General features: G+C 37.9%; 2 protein-coding genes across 2 annotated transcripts in view; both read right to left on the bottom strand.

Annotated features, from left to right (window-relative positions):
* TTC17 (tetratricopeptide repeat domain 17) overlaps positions 1 to 21,460 on the bottom strand; it is a 141,298-nt gene that overhangs the window by 5,544 nt on the left and 114,294 nt on the right. The gene's annotated exons all lie outside the window — the stretch shown is intronic.
* Positions 1,872 to 21,460, bottom strand: part of LOC101036988 (peptidyl-prolyl cis-trans isomerase A) — a 31,791-nt gene continuing 12,202 nt past the window's right edge. The window contains 1 exon segment of the mRNA XM_074401337.1: positions 1,872 to 21,460. Coding sequence (XP_074257438.1) covers positions 21,079 to 21,460 — 382 coding nt within the window. The 3' untranslated portion in view covers positions 1,872 to 21,078.

Raw genomic sequence — 21,460 nt, 5'->3', positions numbered from 1 at the left:
CTGGGATTATAGGCGTGAGCCACTGTACTTGTCTAATTTTTGTATTTTTAGTAGAGACAGAGTTTCACCATGTTGGCCAGGCTGGTTTTGAACTCATGACCTCAGGTGATCCACCTGCTTCGGCCTCCCAAAGTGCCGAAATTATAGGTATGAGCCATCATGCCCTGGTGGATTATAACAATTTAATCTCCTGCCAGAAATATATGAGTATCACCATTTCTTTATAGCCCCATCCCAGAGTCTGTCACTAAAATCTTAGGCCTCTGCCAATCTGACGGGTGAGAAACATGGTTTTAATCTGAATTTACCTTCTTAGGAGTGGAGCTGCCCATCCTTTTATATTTGTTAGCCTTTTGTATGTCTATTCTGTAAACTATCTGCTTTTATATTTTGTTAATTGTCCTAAGAGGTTTTTATCTTGTCTGTTGCTAAACAGCTCTTTATATTTTAGGGAGATCATCTTTGCCTATGATATGAATTACAGATACATTTCCCGAGTTTAAAACCTGCTTTTGGACTTGTGGTACACTTTGTGTGATGCAGATTTTGATTGCTACAGAGTTTGGCTTTTTTTTTTTTTTTTTTTTGAGACGGAGTTTCGCTCTTCAGGCTGGAGTGCAATGGCACGATCTTGGCTCACTGCAACCTCCGCATCCTGGGTTCAGGCAATTCTCCTGCCTCAGCCTCCTGAGTAGCTGGGATTACAGGCACGCGCCACCATGCCCAGCTGATTTTTTGTATTTTTAGTAGAGACAGGGTTTCACCATGTTGACCAAGATGGTCTCGATCTCTTGACCTCGTGATCCACCCGCCTCAGCCTCCCAAAGTGCTGGGATTACAGGCGTGAGCCACCGCGCCCGGCGAGTTTGGCTTTTTAATGATCTTCAGTGACTTCTGGATTTTCAGTTGTAGTTAGAAAGCCCTATCTCATTCCAAGGTTATTAAGAAATTTAATTGGGCCAGGCATGGTGGCTCATGCCTGTAAACTCAGTGCATTGGGAGGCCAAGGCAGGAGGAAATCAGCCTGGGCAATACAGCAAGATACTGTCTCTACAAAAAATAAAACATTTAGCTGGGTAGGATGTTGTATACCTGCAGTCTCCGCTACTTAGGAAGCTAAGGCAGGTGGATCACTTGAGCCTAGGAGTTTGAGGTTGCAGTGTGCTATGATCATCCCGCTCAGTGCACTTTAGCCTGGGGGAGACAGAGTGAGACCTTGTCTCTCAAAAAGAAAAAGAAATAAATATCTTACCATTTCCCCTACAGAATTTTTAGAATTTCATTTCTTCATGTTTAAATATTTAATCCATTTGAAATTTAACCTGCTGTAAAGTAAAAGATATGGCTCCAACTTAATTTTTCTCCAGCTAGCTACTAATTCGTCTCAAAATTTAATTAATAATTCACCTGTTTCCCCAGTGAGATACTACCTTTACTATATATAAAACTACAGTATTTAATTTAGGCTGAATTTTGAACTTAGGTGTCTAATTTTAGATTTTTAAAATCTGTGTCATTTGCCACTTTTGGTTGATGATCTCTGACTCCCAGCTGTTACAGAAGAGGCACTCAGAAAACTTAACTGCTTGTCTGATTTCTTTTTTCAATATAACCTTTGTCAATTTTATATTTCCACATTGTCAGGGCATAGTGTATTTACATTCCGGCCGAACACTCTATGCCTCACCTTTGTTCTAGTATTGGTTTTACAGCTGAATGGAATCAGTGATCACTGACATTACTTTTGTGTGATTTTCCCAATCATCTCCTGGTTGGCTAAAGCTCATCTTCTAATAGTTTCCTCGAGAAGAGCTCATGGGAACAATATTCTCTGAGATCACTGCTATGGGTTGAACTGTGTTCCCCCAAAATTCTTTTTTTTTTTTTGAGATGGAGTCTTGCTCTGTCGGCCAGGCTGGAGTGCGAGCTCAGCTCACTGCCCTTCGCCTGCCGGGTTCAAGTGATTCTCCTGCCTCGGCCTCCCAAGTAGCCGGGACTACAGGCGTGTACCACCGCGCCCAGCTAAATTTCTATTTTTAGTAGAGATAGGGTTTCACCATGCTGGCCAGGCTGGTCTTGAACTCCTGACCTTGTGATCTGCCCGCTTCGGCCTCCCAAAGTGCTGGCATTATAGGCATAAGCCATCATGCCCAGCCAAAATTCGTATTTTCAAGTCCCAATCCCCTTTACCTCAGAATATAACTGTATTTGGAAGTCTTTAAAGCAGTGATTAAGTTAAAATAAGTCTATGAGAGTGGGATCCTAACTCTAAATGACTGGATTTATAGGAAGGACCTAGAAGAAGGAGAGACAAACCAGGGTCCCATGTGCGCAGAGAAACAACCATGTGAAGAGGCAGCAGGAGGGTGGCCAAGGTCTCAGAGGAAGGCAACCCTGCCAGAACTTTGATCTTTGACTTCCAGCCTCCAGACCTGTGATCTAATAAATTTCCACTGTTTAAGCCACCCTGCCTGTGGTATTTTGTTCTAGCGGCCCAAGCAAATGAATACACTCATATATGTTGAAAACTTCCTGTATGCTGCTTTCAGAGATAAAAGACAGCTTGGTTGAATTTAAAACCACAGCTGATTCTTTCCTCAAATAATGTGTCAGCATTTCTCCATTGCCTCTTGGTGTGGAATGCTGCTGCAGAGAAATCTGAAGCTAGCCCGACTTGTTCCTTCTTGTTAAGTGACTTGTTCTTTTTGACTGGCATTTCAAAATGATTTTAAATAAAATGATCTTAGGGCGGGTGCAGTGGCTCATGCCTGTAATCTCAGCACTTTAGGAGGCTGAGGTGGGTGGATCACTTGAGGTCAGGAGTTCGAAACAAGCCTGGCCAATATGGTGAAACCCCATCTCTACTAAAAATACAAAAAAATTAGCCAGGCATGGTGGCAGGCACCTGTAATCCCAGCTACTCAGGAAGCTGAGGCAGGAGAATCACTTGAACTTGGGAGGCGGAGGTTGTAGTAGGCCAAGATTGTGCCACTGTACTCCAGCCTGGGTGACAGAGCGAGACTCCATCTCGGAAAAAAAAAAAAAAAAGATCTTTCTTTAATGCTAATATTTGACACACAAAAGAACATAAATAATTAAATACACATATAATATATAATTTCTTCTTTTTTCTGAGGTAGCTCTTGTTCTGTCCCCCTGGCTGGAGTGCAGTGGTGCTATCACAGCTCACTGCAGCCTTGAACTCCTGGGTTCAAGTGGTACTTCTGTCTCAGCCTCCCACCTTGGCTTCCTGAGTAGCTGGGACTACAGGTGTGCACCACCATGCTTGGTTAATTTTTAGACTTTTTTGTAGAGATGGGATCTTGCCATGTCCAGGCTGTTCTTGAAGTCCTGGGCTCACTGATCCTCCCGCCTCATTCTCCCCAAGTGTTAGGATTACTGGCATGAGCCACCATGCCAAGTAAATATATAATTATATAACATAAATAGTAAATATAGAACTATATAAAACATATTCATGCTGTAAAACATACAATAATGAATATTCCAGAAATGACCACCTTACTGAAAAATGAACTTGTATTTAACTATGTGTTCTTACATCATTCCATCCTCACACACTCTTCTAAATGTTAACTTTATTATTCCATTTCTCCTTTTAAACAGAGTTCTATCACTGGCATACATGTATACTTGATTCAACAATATATATTAGTTTACTTCTTCCCACACTTCATGAAAATCGTACAGTAGTCCCTCCTACTGGAGGGGGATACATTCCAAGACTCCCAGTGGAGGCCTGGAACTGTGGACAGGATTCAGTTTTATATATTTACTATGTTTTTTCAATATGATAACTGAGAGGCAGGGAGCATCTACAGTGTGGATACACTGGGTAAAGAGGTGATTCGCATCCCGTGTGGACTGAGCCCAACAGCAGGTGATTTCCTCATGCTACTCAGAATGGTGGACAATGTAAAAACTTACTTATTTTTGGAATTTTTCTATTTAATAGTTTTGGACCAAGATCAACTGCAGGTAACTGAAATCACGGAAAAGAAAGCTGCAGATAAGGGGGGATTATGGTGTACTGTATGCAGATTTGTCGAACTTGGGGTTTTTTATTCAACATTGTATTTCTAAAATGCATTCATGCTGTGTTTATTCAGTTTCCTTGCTGCACAATTAAATGCTCATTATGTTGAATATACTACATGGTATTTATCCATTTTCTGTAGATGGGCATTTAGATTGCTTCCTGTTTGACTGTCTCCTGCTATAGTCTACAGTAGATAGCCACATTTTTTCTCAAAGGTGCTATGCCAACTTATAACCCCATTAACATTGTTTAAAAGGACCTCTTGATCCATATCCTTCCTAACCCCAAGCATTGTTGCTGAGGAGAAAATGGCATCTTCCTGTGGTAGTACTTAGCATTTCCTGATTACTAGTGAGATTGAGAATTGTTTCTTACATTTATTCATCACATATATCATTTCTTTTTGTGAAATGTCTGTTAATGTCTTTTATGCATTTTTCTATTTCATTACTTTTCAATTTATATGTTTTGTATATTAATCTTTTGTGGATTAAATGTGTTACACCTGTTTTCCCTCTGGCTTGCCTCTCTTAAATTAAAAAAACTAAACTTTAATATACTTGAATTCATTTAACATTTTCTTTTATAGTTAGTTCTTTTGTGTCTTCCTTAAGAAGAAAACTTTCCTTACTCCACAGCCAGAAAGATCATCTCCTATATTTTACTCTAATTTTTAACATTTTGTTTTTGATACCTGAGCCCTTAATTCACGTGGAATTGAATTTTTGTGTAAGATACGAAGATTGAAATTAACTAAGCAATTGCTCCAGTACATTTCCTGAATAGTCCCTTCTCTTCACACCAATTTTCAATATCACCTTTTTAACATATCACAGTTCTATATGTTAGAGCAGAGGTCCCCAACTGTTTTTGGCACCAGGGACTGGTTTCATGGAAGACAGATTTTCCATGGACCACGTAGGGGGTGGTTTTGGGATTACATTTATGGTGCACTTTATTTCTACTATTATTCCATTGTGCACTTTACAATGCAAAGTGCATTACATTACATAATGCACTTAAAGTGCATTACATTTATCGTGCACTTTATTTCTACTATTATTACATTGTGAAATAATTATACAACTCACCATAATACAGAATCAGTGGGAGCCCTGAGCTTGCGTCCTGCAACTAGATGGTCCCATCTGGAGGTGATGGGAGACAGTGACAGATCATAAGGCATTAGATTCTCATAAGGATTGTGTAACCTAGATCCCTTGCATGTGCAGATCACAATAGGGTTTGCGCTCCTATGAGAATCTAAGGCAGAGGAGGAGGAGCTCAGGCAGTAATGCAAGCGATGGGGAGTTGCTGTAAATACAGATGAAGCTCACCTGCCACTCACTTCCTGCAGTGTAACCCAGCTTCTAACAGGCCACAGACTGTCCGTGCTCTGGGAATTAGGACCCCTGTGTTAGAGTCTGTTTCTGGGCTGTTTAGTCTTCCTAGCCATTTTTGTTTATGCTTGAGCAAAAAGCATAATGTCTTGTTTTATTATAAAAGTAAGGCAATTCTGACTTTATTTTCAAGAGTGTCAAGTCTATTCTTCAAGCTTTACCTTTCTATGTAAAGACCTGCATTTCAAGTGCCATAAGAAACCCTGCTGGTGCTTTGATTATAATAGCATTGACTCTATAAGAATCAAACTGGGGAAAACTGACATGTTTATAACATGTGTCTGCTTATCCTTCTGTTTATTTAGGTTGTTTAAAATGCTTTTTGATAAAGTTTTATCTCTTGCACATACAGGTCTTGATAATTTTTATAAGATTTACTGAGAACTTTATATTTTTGAAACAATGTATATTTTAAAAAATTACACTTTCAAATTTTGTGCTATTGTACAGAAATGTAATTTTATTTATTAAGTTTATAGGAAGCTACTTTGAGAAAAATAGTATTTCCAAAAAACTGTCTGTAGATTCTTTGGGGTTTACCATACAGCCAATCATATCATCTCTGAATAATATTTTGCTTTTTCTTCTTTATATTTATGCCATTAGTTTCTTTCTTTCTTTTTTTGAGACAGAGTCTCACTCTGTCGCCCAGGCTAGAGTACAGTGACACAATCTTGGCTCACTGCAACCTCTGCCTCCTGGGTTCAAGCGATTTTTCTGCCTCAGCCTCCTGAATGGCTGGGATTACAGGCTGTGCCACCAAGCCTGGCTAATTTATATATTTTCAGTAGGGACGGGATTTCACCATGTTGATCAGGCTGGTCTCGAACTCCTGACCTCAAGTGATCTGCCCACTTTGGCCTCCCAAAGTGCTGGGATTACATGTGTGAGCCGCTGCGCACGGCCTAATTTCTTTGTATTGATTTCCTATACGTGCTAGGGGTTTCAGTACAAGACTGAAAAGAAGTGGTGATGGTCTGCATTCTTTTTCCTGATTTCAAAAAACTTTTTTCTTATTTTCTCATTAAGAATCATCTTTGAAGTAGATGTTCTGCTGATTCTTTTCACCACATTAAAGAAGTTACTATTATTAATTTACATTAGTTATACATCATAAATGGGTATGGATTATGTCAAATGCAATCTAAAATGATTGCATAGTTTTTCTCCTTTAATTTGGTGATGAAAATTTTACACTTTCCTAGAGTTAGACCATTTTCAGTATTTCTGGGATAAACCCAACTTGGTCAAGGTATATCTTTTTTTTAAAGAAATGTGCTGCTGGATTCAAGCTGTTAATATTTTACTTATGGTTTTGATATCTAAGTTCATGAGTGAGATTAGTGCTAACTTAAAAATTACATATGACAACATATATAACTGTATAATTTTTCTTTCTCACAATGTCTGGTTTTTGTATTAAAGGATAAGGAATTAACTGGTATGCCATACCCTTTTCTAATGTCTGGAAGTCTGTTTATATTAGGATGAGATATTTCTCAATTCACACTTGCAAAATCAATAGACCTTGTTGTATTCTTTGTGAGAAGATTTTTAAAAAATGTATTACTTCAATTTATTTGAGAATTATAAGACCCTTCAGGTTTTCTTTTTGTTCTTGAATCAGTTTAACTACCTTTTTTTTTGGGACAGAGTTTCACTCTTGTTACCCGGGCTGGAGTGCAACGGCACGATCTCGGCTCACCGCAACCTCCACCTCCTGGGTTCAGGCAATTCTCCTGCCTCAGCCTCCTGAGTAGCTCAGATTACAGGCATGCGCCACCATGCCCAGCTAATTTTTTGTATTTTTAGTAGAGACGGAGGTTTCACCATGTCGACCAGGATGGTCTCGATCTCTTGAGCTCGTGATCCACTTGCCTCGGCCTCCCAAAGTGCTGGGATTACAGGCTTGAGCCACTGCGCCCGGCTACATTACATTTTTCGAAGAATTCTAATTGTTTTCCAATTTATTGGCATAAAGTTGTAATTATACCCTTTTCTTATCTCTTAATTTGATATAATCATAGTTTTGCTTCACCCTTTTCCCTTACATTGAGTATTTGTACTTTCTTTTTATCTAATTTTGCCAGTTTATTTTACTATTTGTTTCAAAGAAATAACTTTTAGATTATTCACTTTCTCTATTGTATCTTTGTCTTCTATTTTACTGATTTCTATACCTAGTAACAGAACTTAGAAATACACAAATCAAAAACTTACAGGACTAAAATATGGTATAAACAAATTCATAATTATTAATATAGTTGAATATTTTAGCCTCTCAACAATTTATAGAAGACCAAGAAAATCAGTAAAGACAAAGAAAACATGAACAATACTATCATGATCTTAACCTAGCTGATATTTCTAAAATGCTCTACCTACAGTAGAAGACAATATTCCTTTCTAGTGCACATGAAACATTTACCAAGGTAGACCATATTCTGGCCCTTAAACAAGCTTGAGTAAGCGGGAAAGAATTCAAATCATACAAAGTATGTTCATTTACTACAATGGAATTAAACTAGCTACCAACTAAAGAAAGATATCTAGAAAACACCCAAATAGTTGGAAACCAAATATCATACTCCTAAATAACTCATGGGTCAAAAAAGTCAGAAGGAAAATTAAAAAGTACTTTACGTGGAATGAAAATGAAAATATGACAGATCAAATTTGTCATAAATTTACAGGAAACTTTTAGCACTAAACATCTACATTAGAAAAGAAGAGAGGGATCAAGTCAATGATACAAGCTTATATTAAAAACTTAAGAAAAAAACTATTAAAAACCTAAAAAAACAAAATTAAATCCTAAGCAAGCAGAAGACAAATTATAAAGATAAAAGCAGACATAAATGAAAGAGAAAACAAAAAGATGTTGAAAAGTCAGTGGATCCCCAAACTGATTATTTATGATCAATAAAATTGGCCAGGCATGGTGGCTGAGGTGGGTGTATCGCTGGAGCTCAGGAGTTTGAGACTGGCCTGGGCAACATCATGAAACCTCACCTCTACTAAATGTACACAAAATTAGCCAGGTGTGGTGGTACCTGCCTGTAATCCCAACTACTCAGAAGGCTGAGGTACGAGAACCACTTGAACCCAGGAGGCAGAGGTTGCAGTGAGCTGAGAGTACATAGCACTGGACTCCAGCCTGGGAGACAGTAAGACTCTGTCCCCATCCAAAAGTAAATAAATAAATAAAATTCATAAACTTCTAGTGAGTCTGATCAGAAAAAAAGGAGAGAAGATACAAAATACCAATATCAGGATTAAGAGAGGGTCCATTACTACAGATCCTATAGATAGTAAAAGGATAAGAAAATAATACGAAGAACTTTATGCCAATAAATTAAACAACTAAGATGAAATGAAGAAATCCCTTGAAAGACACAACTACCAAAGATCACCAAAGAAGAGATAATTTGAATAGCTCTATATCTATTAAAGATACTAGAACTGTAATTAAAAACCTCCCACAAAGAGAACTCTAGTACCAGATGGCTTCACTAGCAAATTGTGCCAGATATTTAAAGAAGAACACCAATTCTCTACAGACTCTTTCGGAAAACTAAAGTGAAGGAAACACTTCTAACTCATTAAACAAGGTCATTATTATCCTGATAACAAAACTTCACAAAAACATCATAATAAAAAAAAAAAAACACAGACCAATATCCCTCATGAGCATAAACATAGGTACAAACTGACTGGCTTAGTCATAATGGAGAAGGGTGTTTATGTCAACACATTTGCAATTTCTAACTGTAGATCTTTTTTTTTTCTTGCTTTACCTCTTTTGAGGTTATTTTACTGAATATGTTTAAATTTAGAACTGGTATGTCTTTCTGGTGATTTAAACATTTTATCATTATGCAGTCATTCTCTCTACTCTTAATAATTTTTATTTTGAAATACATTTCAGGTAATTAATATAACTATGCCTACCTCCTTTTGATTAGTTTGTATCTGGTACTTATTTTCCAACTTTTTAAACATTTCTGTTATGTTTTAGGTCTGAGTCATAAAAATATGCAGTTCCTTTAAAAATTTTACAATTTGACATTATTGTCACTGCTATATTATAGATTATTTTTTATTTGTCCAGATTGTTGAACGTCTTTTTTTTTTTTTTTTTTCATTTTCTTGTATTGATTTTTTTGGGTCATCCTCTTCTTACATCATTATTTTATTCTCACAGGTTTTAGATTTGTGCATTCTTTTAACGAAGTCTAAACAATGTATTAAGTCTCTTCTCCTGAACAATAAAAGAACTTTGGAAAACCTAAACGCTGATCATCCCATTCTTAAATATACATTCTACTTTGTACAGTCTTTCAGTCATTTCTTTTAAAATCCCACAAATTATTATTTTCCACAATGTTTGGGTTTGTATCTTTCAGGTTCAAATCTGCTTTGTCATAAGTCTGCTGCAACTCTGCAAACCACATTTCTTGTTTGTTAACAGGCTTCTTGTTAGGTTCAGCAAACACATGCACTAGGAGATGGGAAGGCAAGAGGGAGAAGGGACTTCCTTTCTGTTTGCATGCTGCTCCTGTCAGTGTTATTCCAGCAACGACACTCCAGTCTCCTGGTTCTTTCAGCACTCCCAGACCCAGCCTCATTGCACCCTTCTGCTGCAGGGCTGTCCTCTGCATAAGCAGGAGCTCCAGCTCCTCAGGATTTCTTCTGTGACCTTCCAAATTCTGAAAACCCTAATCACTTGCTGCCACACGTTGAGGTGGAGCTGTTCCCTACAGTTATCTCTAGTTTACTTCCTTGCTTCCTTTTTCTCTTTCAGCCCTCTACAACAATGTAATCAATTCTCTAAATTAAATTTGCTTTTCTGAAATATCTAGTGTTATTTCTGTTTTCCTGACAGTACCCTGACAGAAACAGATGCTTTAAGATACCTTTACCTTAGCTGTTTTGTAGTTCTCTATAATGTATGTAGGTATGGATTTTTTATTTTTCCAGGTTGGAATACATGATACTTCCTAAGTGTGTTGATGCATTTGTCTCCTTATCTCTATTATATTCCAGGTAAATTTTTTTACAAAGCTTGCAATTCACTATTTAATTATGTCTAATTCATGTAACCCATCAACTGAATATCTGACTTACACGATTTATTTTTAAGATGTGTTAATTTGCTTTTTAAATTTACCTACTCATTTCTGAGGCTATTTGTTTTTTCATCTTCGTAATCACATCACTTAAATGTTTTTATAATGAAAAATTTCAAGTGTATATAAGAATAAAGGAACTACTCTTTTTAAAGTTGCACTCCTGGCTGGGTGTGGTGGCTCACACCTGTAATCTTAGTAATTTGGGAAGCCAAGGTGGGAGAATTGCTTGAGGCCAGGAGTTTGAGACCAGTCTGGGCAACATAGTGAAACTGCACCTTTACAAAAAAAAAAAAAAAATTAAAAATTAGCTTGGCATGGTCCATGCCTGTTGTCCTAACTATTTGGGGGGGTTGGGAGGTGGGGCAGGGAGGATCAGGCAGGGGAATCACTTGAGCCCATGAGTTTGAGGTTGCAGTGAGCTATGACTGTGTCACTGCACTCCAGCCTGGGTGACAGATGGAGACCCTCTTTAAATTAAATAAATAAAACATAATGAACCCTCAGGTGCTCATCATTCAGCTTCAACACTTATCAACTCATGGCCAATGTTGTTTCATCTATACCCTCATTCATGTTAACGTGAAGCAAATTCCAGATTTCATATAATTTTACCAGTAAATTCTTTAGCTTATGCCTGTAAAAGATAAAATCTCAATGTTTAGAACATAAGCTTATGTACATTATGCCTAAAGAAATGAAAATGATTGGCCGGGCGTGGTGGCTCAAGCCTGTAATCCCAGCACTTTGGGAGGCCGAGGCGGGTGGATCACAATGTCAAGAGATCGAGACCATCTTGGTCAACAAGGTGAAACCCCGCCTCTACTAAAAATACAAAAAAATTAGCTGGGCATGGCGGCGCGTGCCTGTAATCCCAGCTACTCAGGAGGCTGAGGCAGGAGAATTGCCTGAACCCAGGAGGCGGAGGTTGCGGTGAGCCGAGATCGTGCCATTGCACTCCAGCCTGGGTAACAAGAGCGAAACTCCGTCTCAAAAAAAAAAAAAAAAAAAAAAAAAGAAATGAACATGATTATTTAATATCATCAAGTACTCAGCTGGTGTTCCTAAGTTCCCCAAGTGTCTTACAGAAGTTTTGTTTTGCTTTTACAGTTTGAATCACAATCTAAATGAGCTCCATACATTGTAATTGGCTGCTTTCTCCTTAAGTCTGTTGTGATCTCTAGAGTCCATCCATCTTCATCAGACTTTGTGTTTCCAAATTTATTTTTGTAGAAGAAATAAGGTTATTCGTCCTGTAGGTTTTCTGCATTAGACTCTGCTATTGCATCCTCATGGTACCATTTAACATGCTCCTTTGTTCCCTTATTTCTCATAAATTGTAATTAGAGAAGTGACTGGTTTAGATTTAACTTTTGGGGAAAGAGTAGGGATAAAACTATTTTATAGGTAGTGATGTGTGCTTCTAATGAACACACATACTGTCTGGGTGTCTCTATTTGAGATATTAGTAGCCAGTAATAATCATTGCCATAAATTCACTAAGTTACAAAACTGTAATATTCTAAGGTTATCACTTCCAATTTATTAATTGGAATATTCCTAGAGAGACTTTCCCTCATCAACTGCTCACCCCCCCAAATATTAATTTAGAAAAGGAAAGATACATGCTTTTTACTTTTACTTATATCTACACTGAAAAAAATCTATTTCCATGTGATATGGTTTGTGTCCCCACCCAAATCTCAACTTGAATTATATTTCCCAGAATTCTCATGTGTTGTAGAAGAGATCCAGGGGGAGGTAATTGAATGATGGAGGCTGGTCGTTCCCATGCTATTCTCATGATAGTGAATAAGTCTCATGACATCTGATGGGTTTATCAGGGGTTTCCACTTTTGCTTCTTCCTCATTTTTCTCTTGCTGCTGCCATATAAAAAGTATCTTTTGCCTCCTGCCATGATTCTGAGGCCTCCTCAGCCATGTGGAACTGTAAGACCAATTAAACCTCTTTTTGGTCCTGGTTTCAGGTATGTCTGAAAACCAGAGACTTATTCACTATCTCAAGAATAGCATGGGAAAGACCAGTTCCCATCATCAGCAGGGTGAAAACAAACTAGTATACCATGCATTCTCCAAGGCACAATTATCACAGCAAATTCGGTAGTTTAACTGTATGTGATGCATTTCATTCACTGCAGTTATTATCTTCCTGTTGCTCAAACTGTCCTATGTTTGGCCAATGGGAGCTTATTCAAGTTCATTCCAAATTCTTTTGTTACAAACTTTGTTGTTATTGGGAGCTTCCTTGCTTTCCCAGACTTGGTAAGCCAATAGTGGGCTAACAGTAGTTAAATTTTTGAGGAGTTGAAAGTTACACATGGATTTTAAACTGTGTAGGGAGTTGGCACCCCTAACTTCCATGTTGTTCAAGGGTCAACTGTAATTGTTTTAAAGTTACTTGGAATGACTCCTCTTGATAATTCCCCTTGATATAGTTATAATACCAACTGAAAACACAGTTAGGCTCATTTAATTTTACTTTTAAGTAGAAACTGCTTTATTAAAAATTTTGTGTATTTGTGCCAAATATTTACTTGGCTTCAAAGTCAAACTGAAAAAATAATGTAGATTCAAGGATCCCAGCTCATTCCTTGTCCTCTCCTCCCGATTTTCTTTCCTCTATGGAAAATCATTTAAAAATATTTTTAAGATTTAGTCTTCCATTTAAAAATATCTTTTTCTCTACATTTATCCACTCTTCCCCTGCCATTTTTTAAAAAAAGATAAATAGTAACCTAAGATATTATATTTTTTCCACTTTTCCCCCCTCATTTGATAGCCTGGAGATTTTATTTCATAGAGATGGTCCTTGTTCTCTTTGACAGCTGTGGGAGTCTCCACTGTGTGGATGTTCACACATAATGTACATCCACGGGGAACTTCTCATTTAATCACTCCACTACTGCTGGGCATTTGGGTTATTTCCAATTTGCTACAAATCAGATTAAAATAAACAGCCTCATTCATAAGTATTTTTGTTTTAATGCTTTTGCCAATGCATTTTTGGGAATAATTACTAAAAGTAGAATTGCTGGCTAAAAGGGTAAACAAATGCATAATTTTGCTAGATACAGTCAATTTCTTCCCTGTAAAGGTCATCCACTTCACTTTTTTTTTTTTTTGAGACAGTTGCCCAGGCTGAAGTGCAGCAGTACATCTTGGCTCACTAAAACCTACGCCTCCCTGGTTCACGCGATTCTCCTGCCTCAGCCTCCCGAGGAGCTGGGATTACAGATGCCTGTCACTACACTCAGCTAATTTAAAAAAAAATTTTTGTAGGGACAGGGCTTCACCATGTTAGACAGGCTGATTTTGAACTTCTGACCTCAAGTGATCCACCTGCCTCGGCCTCCCAAAGTGCTAGGATTATAGGCATGAGCCACCGCACCCAGCCCATTTCACATTTTTATTAGCAACGTACCGCCGTGTATTTCCCCACAGTCTAAGAGGTTTTGTCTTATCAATCTTCTGACTTTTTGCCAATGTGATGGGTGAAAAATCTCTCAATATAGTGTGGTTTTGATTTGTTCTTTTTCTAGCTTTTTGAGATAGAAGCATATATCAATTACTTTCATCTCGTATTCCCTTTCTGTTTTAAACTAATATATCCATTTAGGTTATAAACTTCCCCTCAAGTATTGCTTTAATTGCATCCCACATGTTCTGATACGCCATATCTTTTATACTGTATCAGATATTTCAAAATATTTTCTAATTTTCTTTGTGCCTTTTTCATTGACCCATGGAGTATTTAGAGGTGTACTGCTTAATGTTACCAAATTAGCTGGATAATTATTTTTCTTTTCTTTCTTTTTTTTTTTTTTTGATGAGTCACGCCTTGTTGCCCAGGCTGGAGTGCAGTGGAGCGATCACACCTCACTGCAACGTTCACTTCCTGAGTTCAAGCGATTCTCCTGCGTCAGCCTTCCGAGTAGCTGGGGTTACAGGCATGCACCACCACACCCGGCTAATTTTTGTATTTTTAGTAGAAATGGGGTTTCACCATGTTGGCCAGGCTGGTCTCGAGCTCCTGACCGCAGGTGATCCGAAGGCCTTGGCCTCCCAAAGTGCTGGGGTTACAGGCGTGAGCCACTGCACCTGGCCTGGAGATTTTCTATCTATTCTTTTGTTTCTGATCTTTTTTTTAGCTTAATTCCACTATGGTCAGAAAACATAATGTAAATGATTTAAATGTATTAAAATTTAACTTAGGCTTAATTTATGACTCAGGTTATGATCAAGATGGTAAATGTTCCATATAGCTTTTTAAAAATGAGTAGTTTGTCACAGTTGAAATCAATATTATATAAATTATCAGTTAGGTCAAGTTTGTTTTTTAGTAAGATGATTTATATTTTTAGCAAATTTTTTTGTCTGCTTAATTCTATCACCTAGTGAGGGGTATGTTAAATTCCGCTATGACGGCAGAGTCGTGTTTAATATTTGTTATATAACTTAAAACTATGCTACTAGTTACATATAAACTTATAATTTTCTATATCCCTGGTAGACGGATCATTTTATCATTATATGAAATGTCTGTCTTTAACTGTAGTAATGCTTCTTGCCTTAAATTACATATTAGTCTGATATTAGCATAGCTACACCGACTTACTTTTTACTAGTATTTGCATGATATATCTTTTTTCTTTTCTGAAACAGGGTCTCACTTTGTCACCCAGGCTGGAGGGAACTGGTACAAGCATAGCTCACTGAAGCCTCAAACCCCTGGGTTCAGGATTCTCCTGCCTCAGCCTCCAGATTAGGTAGGGCATGCTACCATGCTTGGGTAGGTTGGTTTATTTGCTTTCTTTGGTAGAGACGGTCTCATTATGTTGTCCAAGCTGGTCTCAAGCAATCCTCCTGTCTCGGCTTCCCAAAATGCTGGGATTATAGGCATGAGCCACTGTGCCTAGCTGATATAGCTTTAAAAAATCTGTATAATTTCAACTGTTGTGTATTTAAGAAGTGTTACTTTTAAAAAGCACATAATTTGGTTAATATTTTTAAACCCAGTTGATAATGTCTGTCTGGAGAACTGGAGTACTCACTCCTTTTATATTTATTCTGATTACTGATGTATTGGGTTTATCTGTCATTTAATGATTTGCCTTCTATTTCACCCATTCCTTTTGTCCTCCTTTGTTGCTTTTAAAAAATTTATCAAATGTTTATTTTTCTTTTCCTTTAATTGCACACGTTTTGCTATTCTTTAAGTGGCTAGCCTAGAAACTGCAACATGCATCTTCAACCTATTACACACTGAAGATTCATATTATTACCTTAATTTCATTACTTTCTTGATAATGCTAAAACCAGGCACTTTATCAATGAATACTCATGGGAAGTTGATCTCATGTTAATCTTTTGGTTATGTTTCCTTGGAAATCTTCACCTTGTGGGAAGGGATGAAAGCTGGAGACAAACTTATGCTGAGAGACACTGTCTACTCCTCTCCACTGTCCATAAAATGGACTTGACCAGAAACCCAGCTGCCCCTGGGCTGGTTGGCAAAAATGATTTTGCCTTGGTGCAGCTGATGCATTTAGGCCAAACTAGGCATTGTTTCCTGGTGGGGCGGTGGGAAGGAGACAAGCACGTGGGCTTGAGAGTTTATGTCTGTGACTGGGTCTATGATAGGACAAAGTGGGTGGAGCAGCCGGCTAGCTCTGACCACGCTGAGTTGCCTGCTCATCCAATCAGCATGGGGTAATGTCCATGAGCCGCTACCTGAGGAGGTGGAGGACAGAACTACTCTGCAGCAGCCCACACGGTTACATAGACTATGTGGTAATCTGGCATACAAACTGGCGCAGTGGCCATGGCAGCAGCTTGGTGCAAGTCTACGGCCACTGAGGGAGCCCTCGAAGCTGCACCCTGAGGATTCTGATAACGCAGACGGACTTAACCCTAAAATGGAATCTGGTCAAAGCCATCTGCTGACAGTGACAATGTCAACACAAACTCAAAAACTCCCTAAGGAGACAATTAGAGATGGGTTTTTGAAGAAATAATAAATAATGACTAGTATTTTAAAAGTTGAAGCTAAGAGAATATGAGGATCCTTTTGTGAACAGTAAACAGGAAAGGGGTACTTTTACTTTGTTACCACTGTTACTGAATAAGGCATTGGTTTCAATGTGCGGTCCTCGGGTCAGCCGTATCACCCAGTATCACCTGGGAACTTACTGGATATGTAAATTCTCAAGCCTCACCCTAGAGCTACTGAGTTAGGAAGTAAGTCACAGGGGACCAACAATCTGTGTTTTAACAAGGCCTCCAGGTAATTCTTATCTACCCTAAAGTCAGACTAAAGTTACTAACTCAAGGTTGTGGAAGTCAGTCTGTGAACCTAAAATGGAAAACCATGTTGGATTAAACTTGTAGCTTTATTTCCCTAAATATCTAATATCTGTCACAGATAACATATGGTAAAAAAACAAAAAACAAAACAAAACAAAAACACACAAAAAACACTAGTTGGTAAACCTATCTGGACTGGGACGACTGTAAATAAACTACAAATACCTGATAAAAAGCTACAGCTTTGAGTTTCCAAGTGTCAGGGTTCTTGTAGCCAGCCAGTCCCTCTCCAGGACTCTATGCCCCTGGGGCTATTACAAAAGATATTGATTCTGCTTTGGAACCTAGGGTATCTAAGTTAGGGTAGTTGCCACAATTAATAATTTGATTTGTTCCCTTCTACCTGAACTGACACTTGGCAGAGAAGGTGGGTAGGCAGAGAAGGGCCCCCGGCCTATGGTGCGAGCTATGTGAGGGCTCACTCTGGAGGTATACCCCTGACTCTGCTGCAGCGGCATGAACATAAAATGTCCAGCTGGCTCTAGGACTATCGAACGTGGTCAGTGCCGTTCCCTTCTGCCTTTTACTGTTTTATTATTGTTGTTATTTCATTTTTATTTCAGTTCCCTTCTGCCTTTTATTGTTTTATTATTGTTATAATACATTTTTACTTCAGAAGATGTTACTGTCCTTAGGTTGTACAGCCATCCTCATTTCTCTGTCTCCTCCAATATTTACCCTTTCTGTGTTTTTTTGCTCTTTCTTATATTTCTGAGCCTCCATGTGGGATAATTTTCCTTCTGTCTGAAAAAACCCTTCAGTGATTTTTTAGTACAATCTGTTGGTAACACACATCTTTCAGCTTTTAGTGATCTAAAATCTTTAACTTTCATTTTTAAAAAGTGAGGTATAACTTACATTAACAAATGCTCAGATCCTAAGTGTAACATTCACTTTTGACAATTAAGTAACAAAGCCATAGAAATATCCAACACTCCAGAAAGTTCTTTCATGCTGTATCCCAGTCAACACCTTCCCCCACGAAGTAATCACTGATCTGATTTCTATTCCTATGTCAGTTTTCCCTATTCTAGAATTTCAAATAGTTAGAATCATTAACTATGCATTTTTTTTTGTGACCAACTTCTTTTGTGAGAATAATATTGGGATTCATCAATATTGTGGATGTTGGGTTTTGCTGAACAGTATCCACTGTCTCAATAGATAACTGTTAACCTATTCTTCTTTTGATCGGTACCTCACTGTTATCAGTTTTATTGGCTATTATGAATAAACCTGCTGTAAATATTTTTTTCCAGGTCTTTTGTGGACATATGTTTTCATGTCGCTTTGATAAATATCTAGCTGTAAAATTACTGGGCCATGTGTGTATAATTCTTTAATAATCTGACAAACTGTTTTCCAAAATAATCATATTTTCTACTCCCACTAGCAACATATGAGGGTTCCAGTTGCTCCACATCCTCTCCAACATTTGTCATTATCAGTCCTTTTCACTGTAGCCCTTCTAGAGGGTATGGAAGTGGTATTTCATTGGGATTTTTTCATTTCTAGATGACTAATATATTGGGCACTTTAAAAATGTAATTACTAGACATAGTATATACCATGTTTTGTGAAATGTCTATTCACAAAACTCTCCTTTAAAAAACTGCATTGTCTTTTTAAAAATTACTAAATTGTATGACTTCTTTATATATTTTGAATCCAAGTTCTATGTCAGCTATATGTATTGTGAATATTTTCTCTAAGTCTATGTCTATTTTCTTAAGGGTCTATTGAAGAGAAACTTTTTTTTTAAGCTGGAGTGCAATGCCCAATCATAGCTCATTACACTCTCAAAGTCCTGAGATCAAGCAATCCTCCAACCTCAGCCTCCTGAATAGCTAGGACTACAGGAGTTGCTGGCCAATTTTTAAATTTTTTTTATAAAGATGGAGTCTTGCTATGTTGCCCTGGTTGGTCTTGAACGCCTGCCTTCAAATAATCCTTCTGTCTCAGCCTCCCAAAGTGCTGGGATTAGACTGAGCAACCATACCTAGCTGAGAAATTTTAATGAAGTCCAATTTATCAATTTTTTTTTCTTGTATAGTTCATGCTTTCTAAGAAGTCTTTGCCTACACCAAGAACTTGAAAAGAATATCTTATGTTTTGCTCTGGTAGCTTTACTGCTTTAGCTTTACTTTTATGTCTATAATTTATCTTAATTTGATTTTTGTGAATGATGTGAAGTATGGGTTATGTTTCTTCTTCTATATGCATATCCATGTTTTCCAGCCATATTTATTACAGAGATTTTACTTTCTTCATTCAAATGCTGTTGAGCCTTTTGAGAAAATCATCTAACCATACATTGAAGTGTTTATTCTTGGTCTCTCTCTTCTGTTCCACTGTTCTATTGGTCTAACATTTTGCCCATAACACACACAATGATTACTTCGTTTGCTTCATTTTTAAAGGATATTTGCAGGGTACAAAGGCATAGGTTGGTGCTGTTTCTTCCAGCAATTGAAACATCAGTGTGTTGTCTTCTGGTTCCATTGCTCCTGCTGAGAAGTCAGCTGTCGGTCTTGTACATTTAAAAGTGACTTTTTTCCTTCTATCTTTTAAGATTGTATTCTCTGTGTTTTGTTTTCAGCAATTTGCTACGATGTTCTAGTAAGGCTTCTTTGTATTTATATCTGTGGATCACACACTTTCTTGATTCTGTGGAATAATGTCTTTTGTAATTTTTAGGAAATTCTGAGCCCATTATCTCTTCAAACATTGCTCCTGCCCTGTTGTCTCTCCTCTTCTGGGATTCTGTAGGTTGGATTTTTTTTTTTTTTTTTTTTTTGAGACGGAGTTTCACTCTTGTTACCCAGGCTGGAGTGCAATGGCGCGATCTCGGCTCACTGCAACCTCCGTTTCCTGGGTTCAGGCAATTCTCCTGCCTCAGCCTCCTGAGTAGCTGGGATTACAGGCATGCGCCACCATGCCCAGCTAATGTTTTGTATTTTTAGTAGAGACGGGGTTTCACCATGTTGACCAGGATGGTCTCAATCTCTTGACCTTGTGATCCACTCGCCTTGGCCTCCCAAAGTGCTGGGATTACAGGCTTGAGCCAGCACACCTGGCAGATTTTTTTTTTTTCTTAATGTGTCCCACATGTCTTTTATTCCCTTATCTCTCCTCTGTCTCCACAAATTCCTTTATGTCTTTATATATCAGTTTGGATATTTTCTACTAAAAATATTTTTCTTCATGCTTCAGTTTGGATATTTTCTAATCATCTGTTTGACTTATTTTTCTTCTTTTCTGCTGTGACTAATCATCTGTTCTACTGTTCTACTTTTTATTGTAGTGAAAACTCATAAAATTTATCATCTTAACCATTGTAAGTAATAGTTCGGTAGTGTTTACTATATTCACATCATGCAACCAACCTTCAGAACTTTTTTATCTGCAGAACAGGAACTCAACACCCATTAAACAACTTTTCACACCCCAAATCCCCCCAGTTGGTGGCAACAATTATTCTAATTTCTGTCTCTATGAATATGACTACTCTAGATACCTCATATAAGTGGAATCATTCAGTATTTGCCTTTTTGTGCCTGGCTTATTTCATTTACTATAATTCCTTAAGATTCATCCATGTTGCAGAATGTGTTGGAATTTCCTTCCTTTTTAAGCCTGTAGTCAGAGTATGTATATCCCACATTTTGTTTATCCACTCATCTTTGGATGGGCACACAGATGGCTTCCACCTCTTGGTGACTGTAAATAGCATGGCTATGAACACGAATGTGCAAATATTTCTTTGGAACCCTGCCTTCGATTCTTTTGGATATCTATCCAGTAGTGGAATTGCTGAATTATATGGTAATTCAATGTTTAATTATTTGAGAAACTGTGATACTGTTTTCCATAGTAGCTGCATCTTTTTTTTGGTTGTTGTTATTTAGTTTTTACTTCACAATCATAAACTTAAACTCTGCAATCCAGCTATATGTGGAGGGAGATAATGAAAATACAGAACTCAAAGAACTGCAGTGAGACCATGAAGATTATATGACACTGTGAGCAAATGGGGTGGAATGGTGCTTGCCTGAGCTACGAAAGGAAAGGTCTGGTGGTTAAGACAAAACACAAGTCAAATTTATTACAGTTGTCTGCAGTTGGCAATGACTATCTTGCTTGTCTTGCCATTCCTGGACCCAAAGCATTCCATGGCTTCCACAATATTCATGCCTTCTTTCACCTTGCCAAAGATCACATGCTTGCCATCCAACCACACGGCCATGGCAGCGCAGATGAAAAACTGAGAACCATTTGTTTTGGGTCCAGCATTTGCCATGGACAAGATGCCAAGACCTGTGTGCTTCATGATAAAGTTCGTATCATCAAATTTATCCCCGTAGATGGACTTGCCACCAATGCCATTATGGTGTGTGAAGTCATCACCCTGGCATATAAACCCTGGAATAATTCTGTGAAAGCAAGAATCTTTATAACCAAATCCTTTGTCTTTATTATTCAGAGTG

The sequence above is a fragment of the Saimiri boliviensis genome, chromosome 6, assembly GCF_048565385.1.
Source record: "Saimiri boliviensis isolate mSaiBol1 chromosome 6, mSaiBol1.pri, whole genome shotgun sequence".
NCBI classification, from domain to species: Eukaryota; Metazoa; Chordata; class Mammalia; order Primates; family Cebidae; genus Saimiri; species Saimiri boliviensis.
This window is presented reverse-complemented; position numbering and strand designations above follow the sequence as displayed.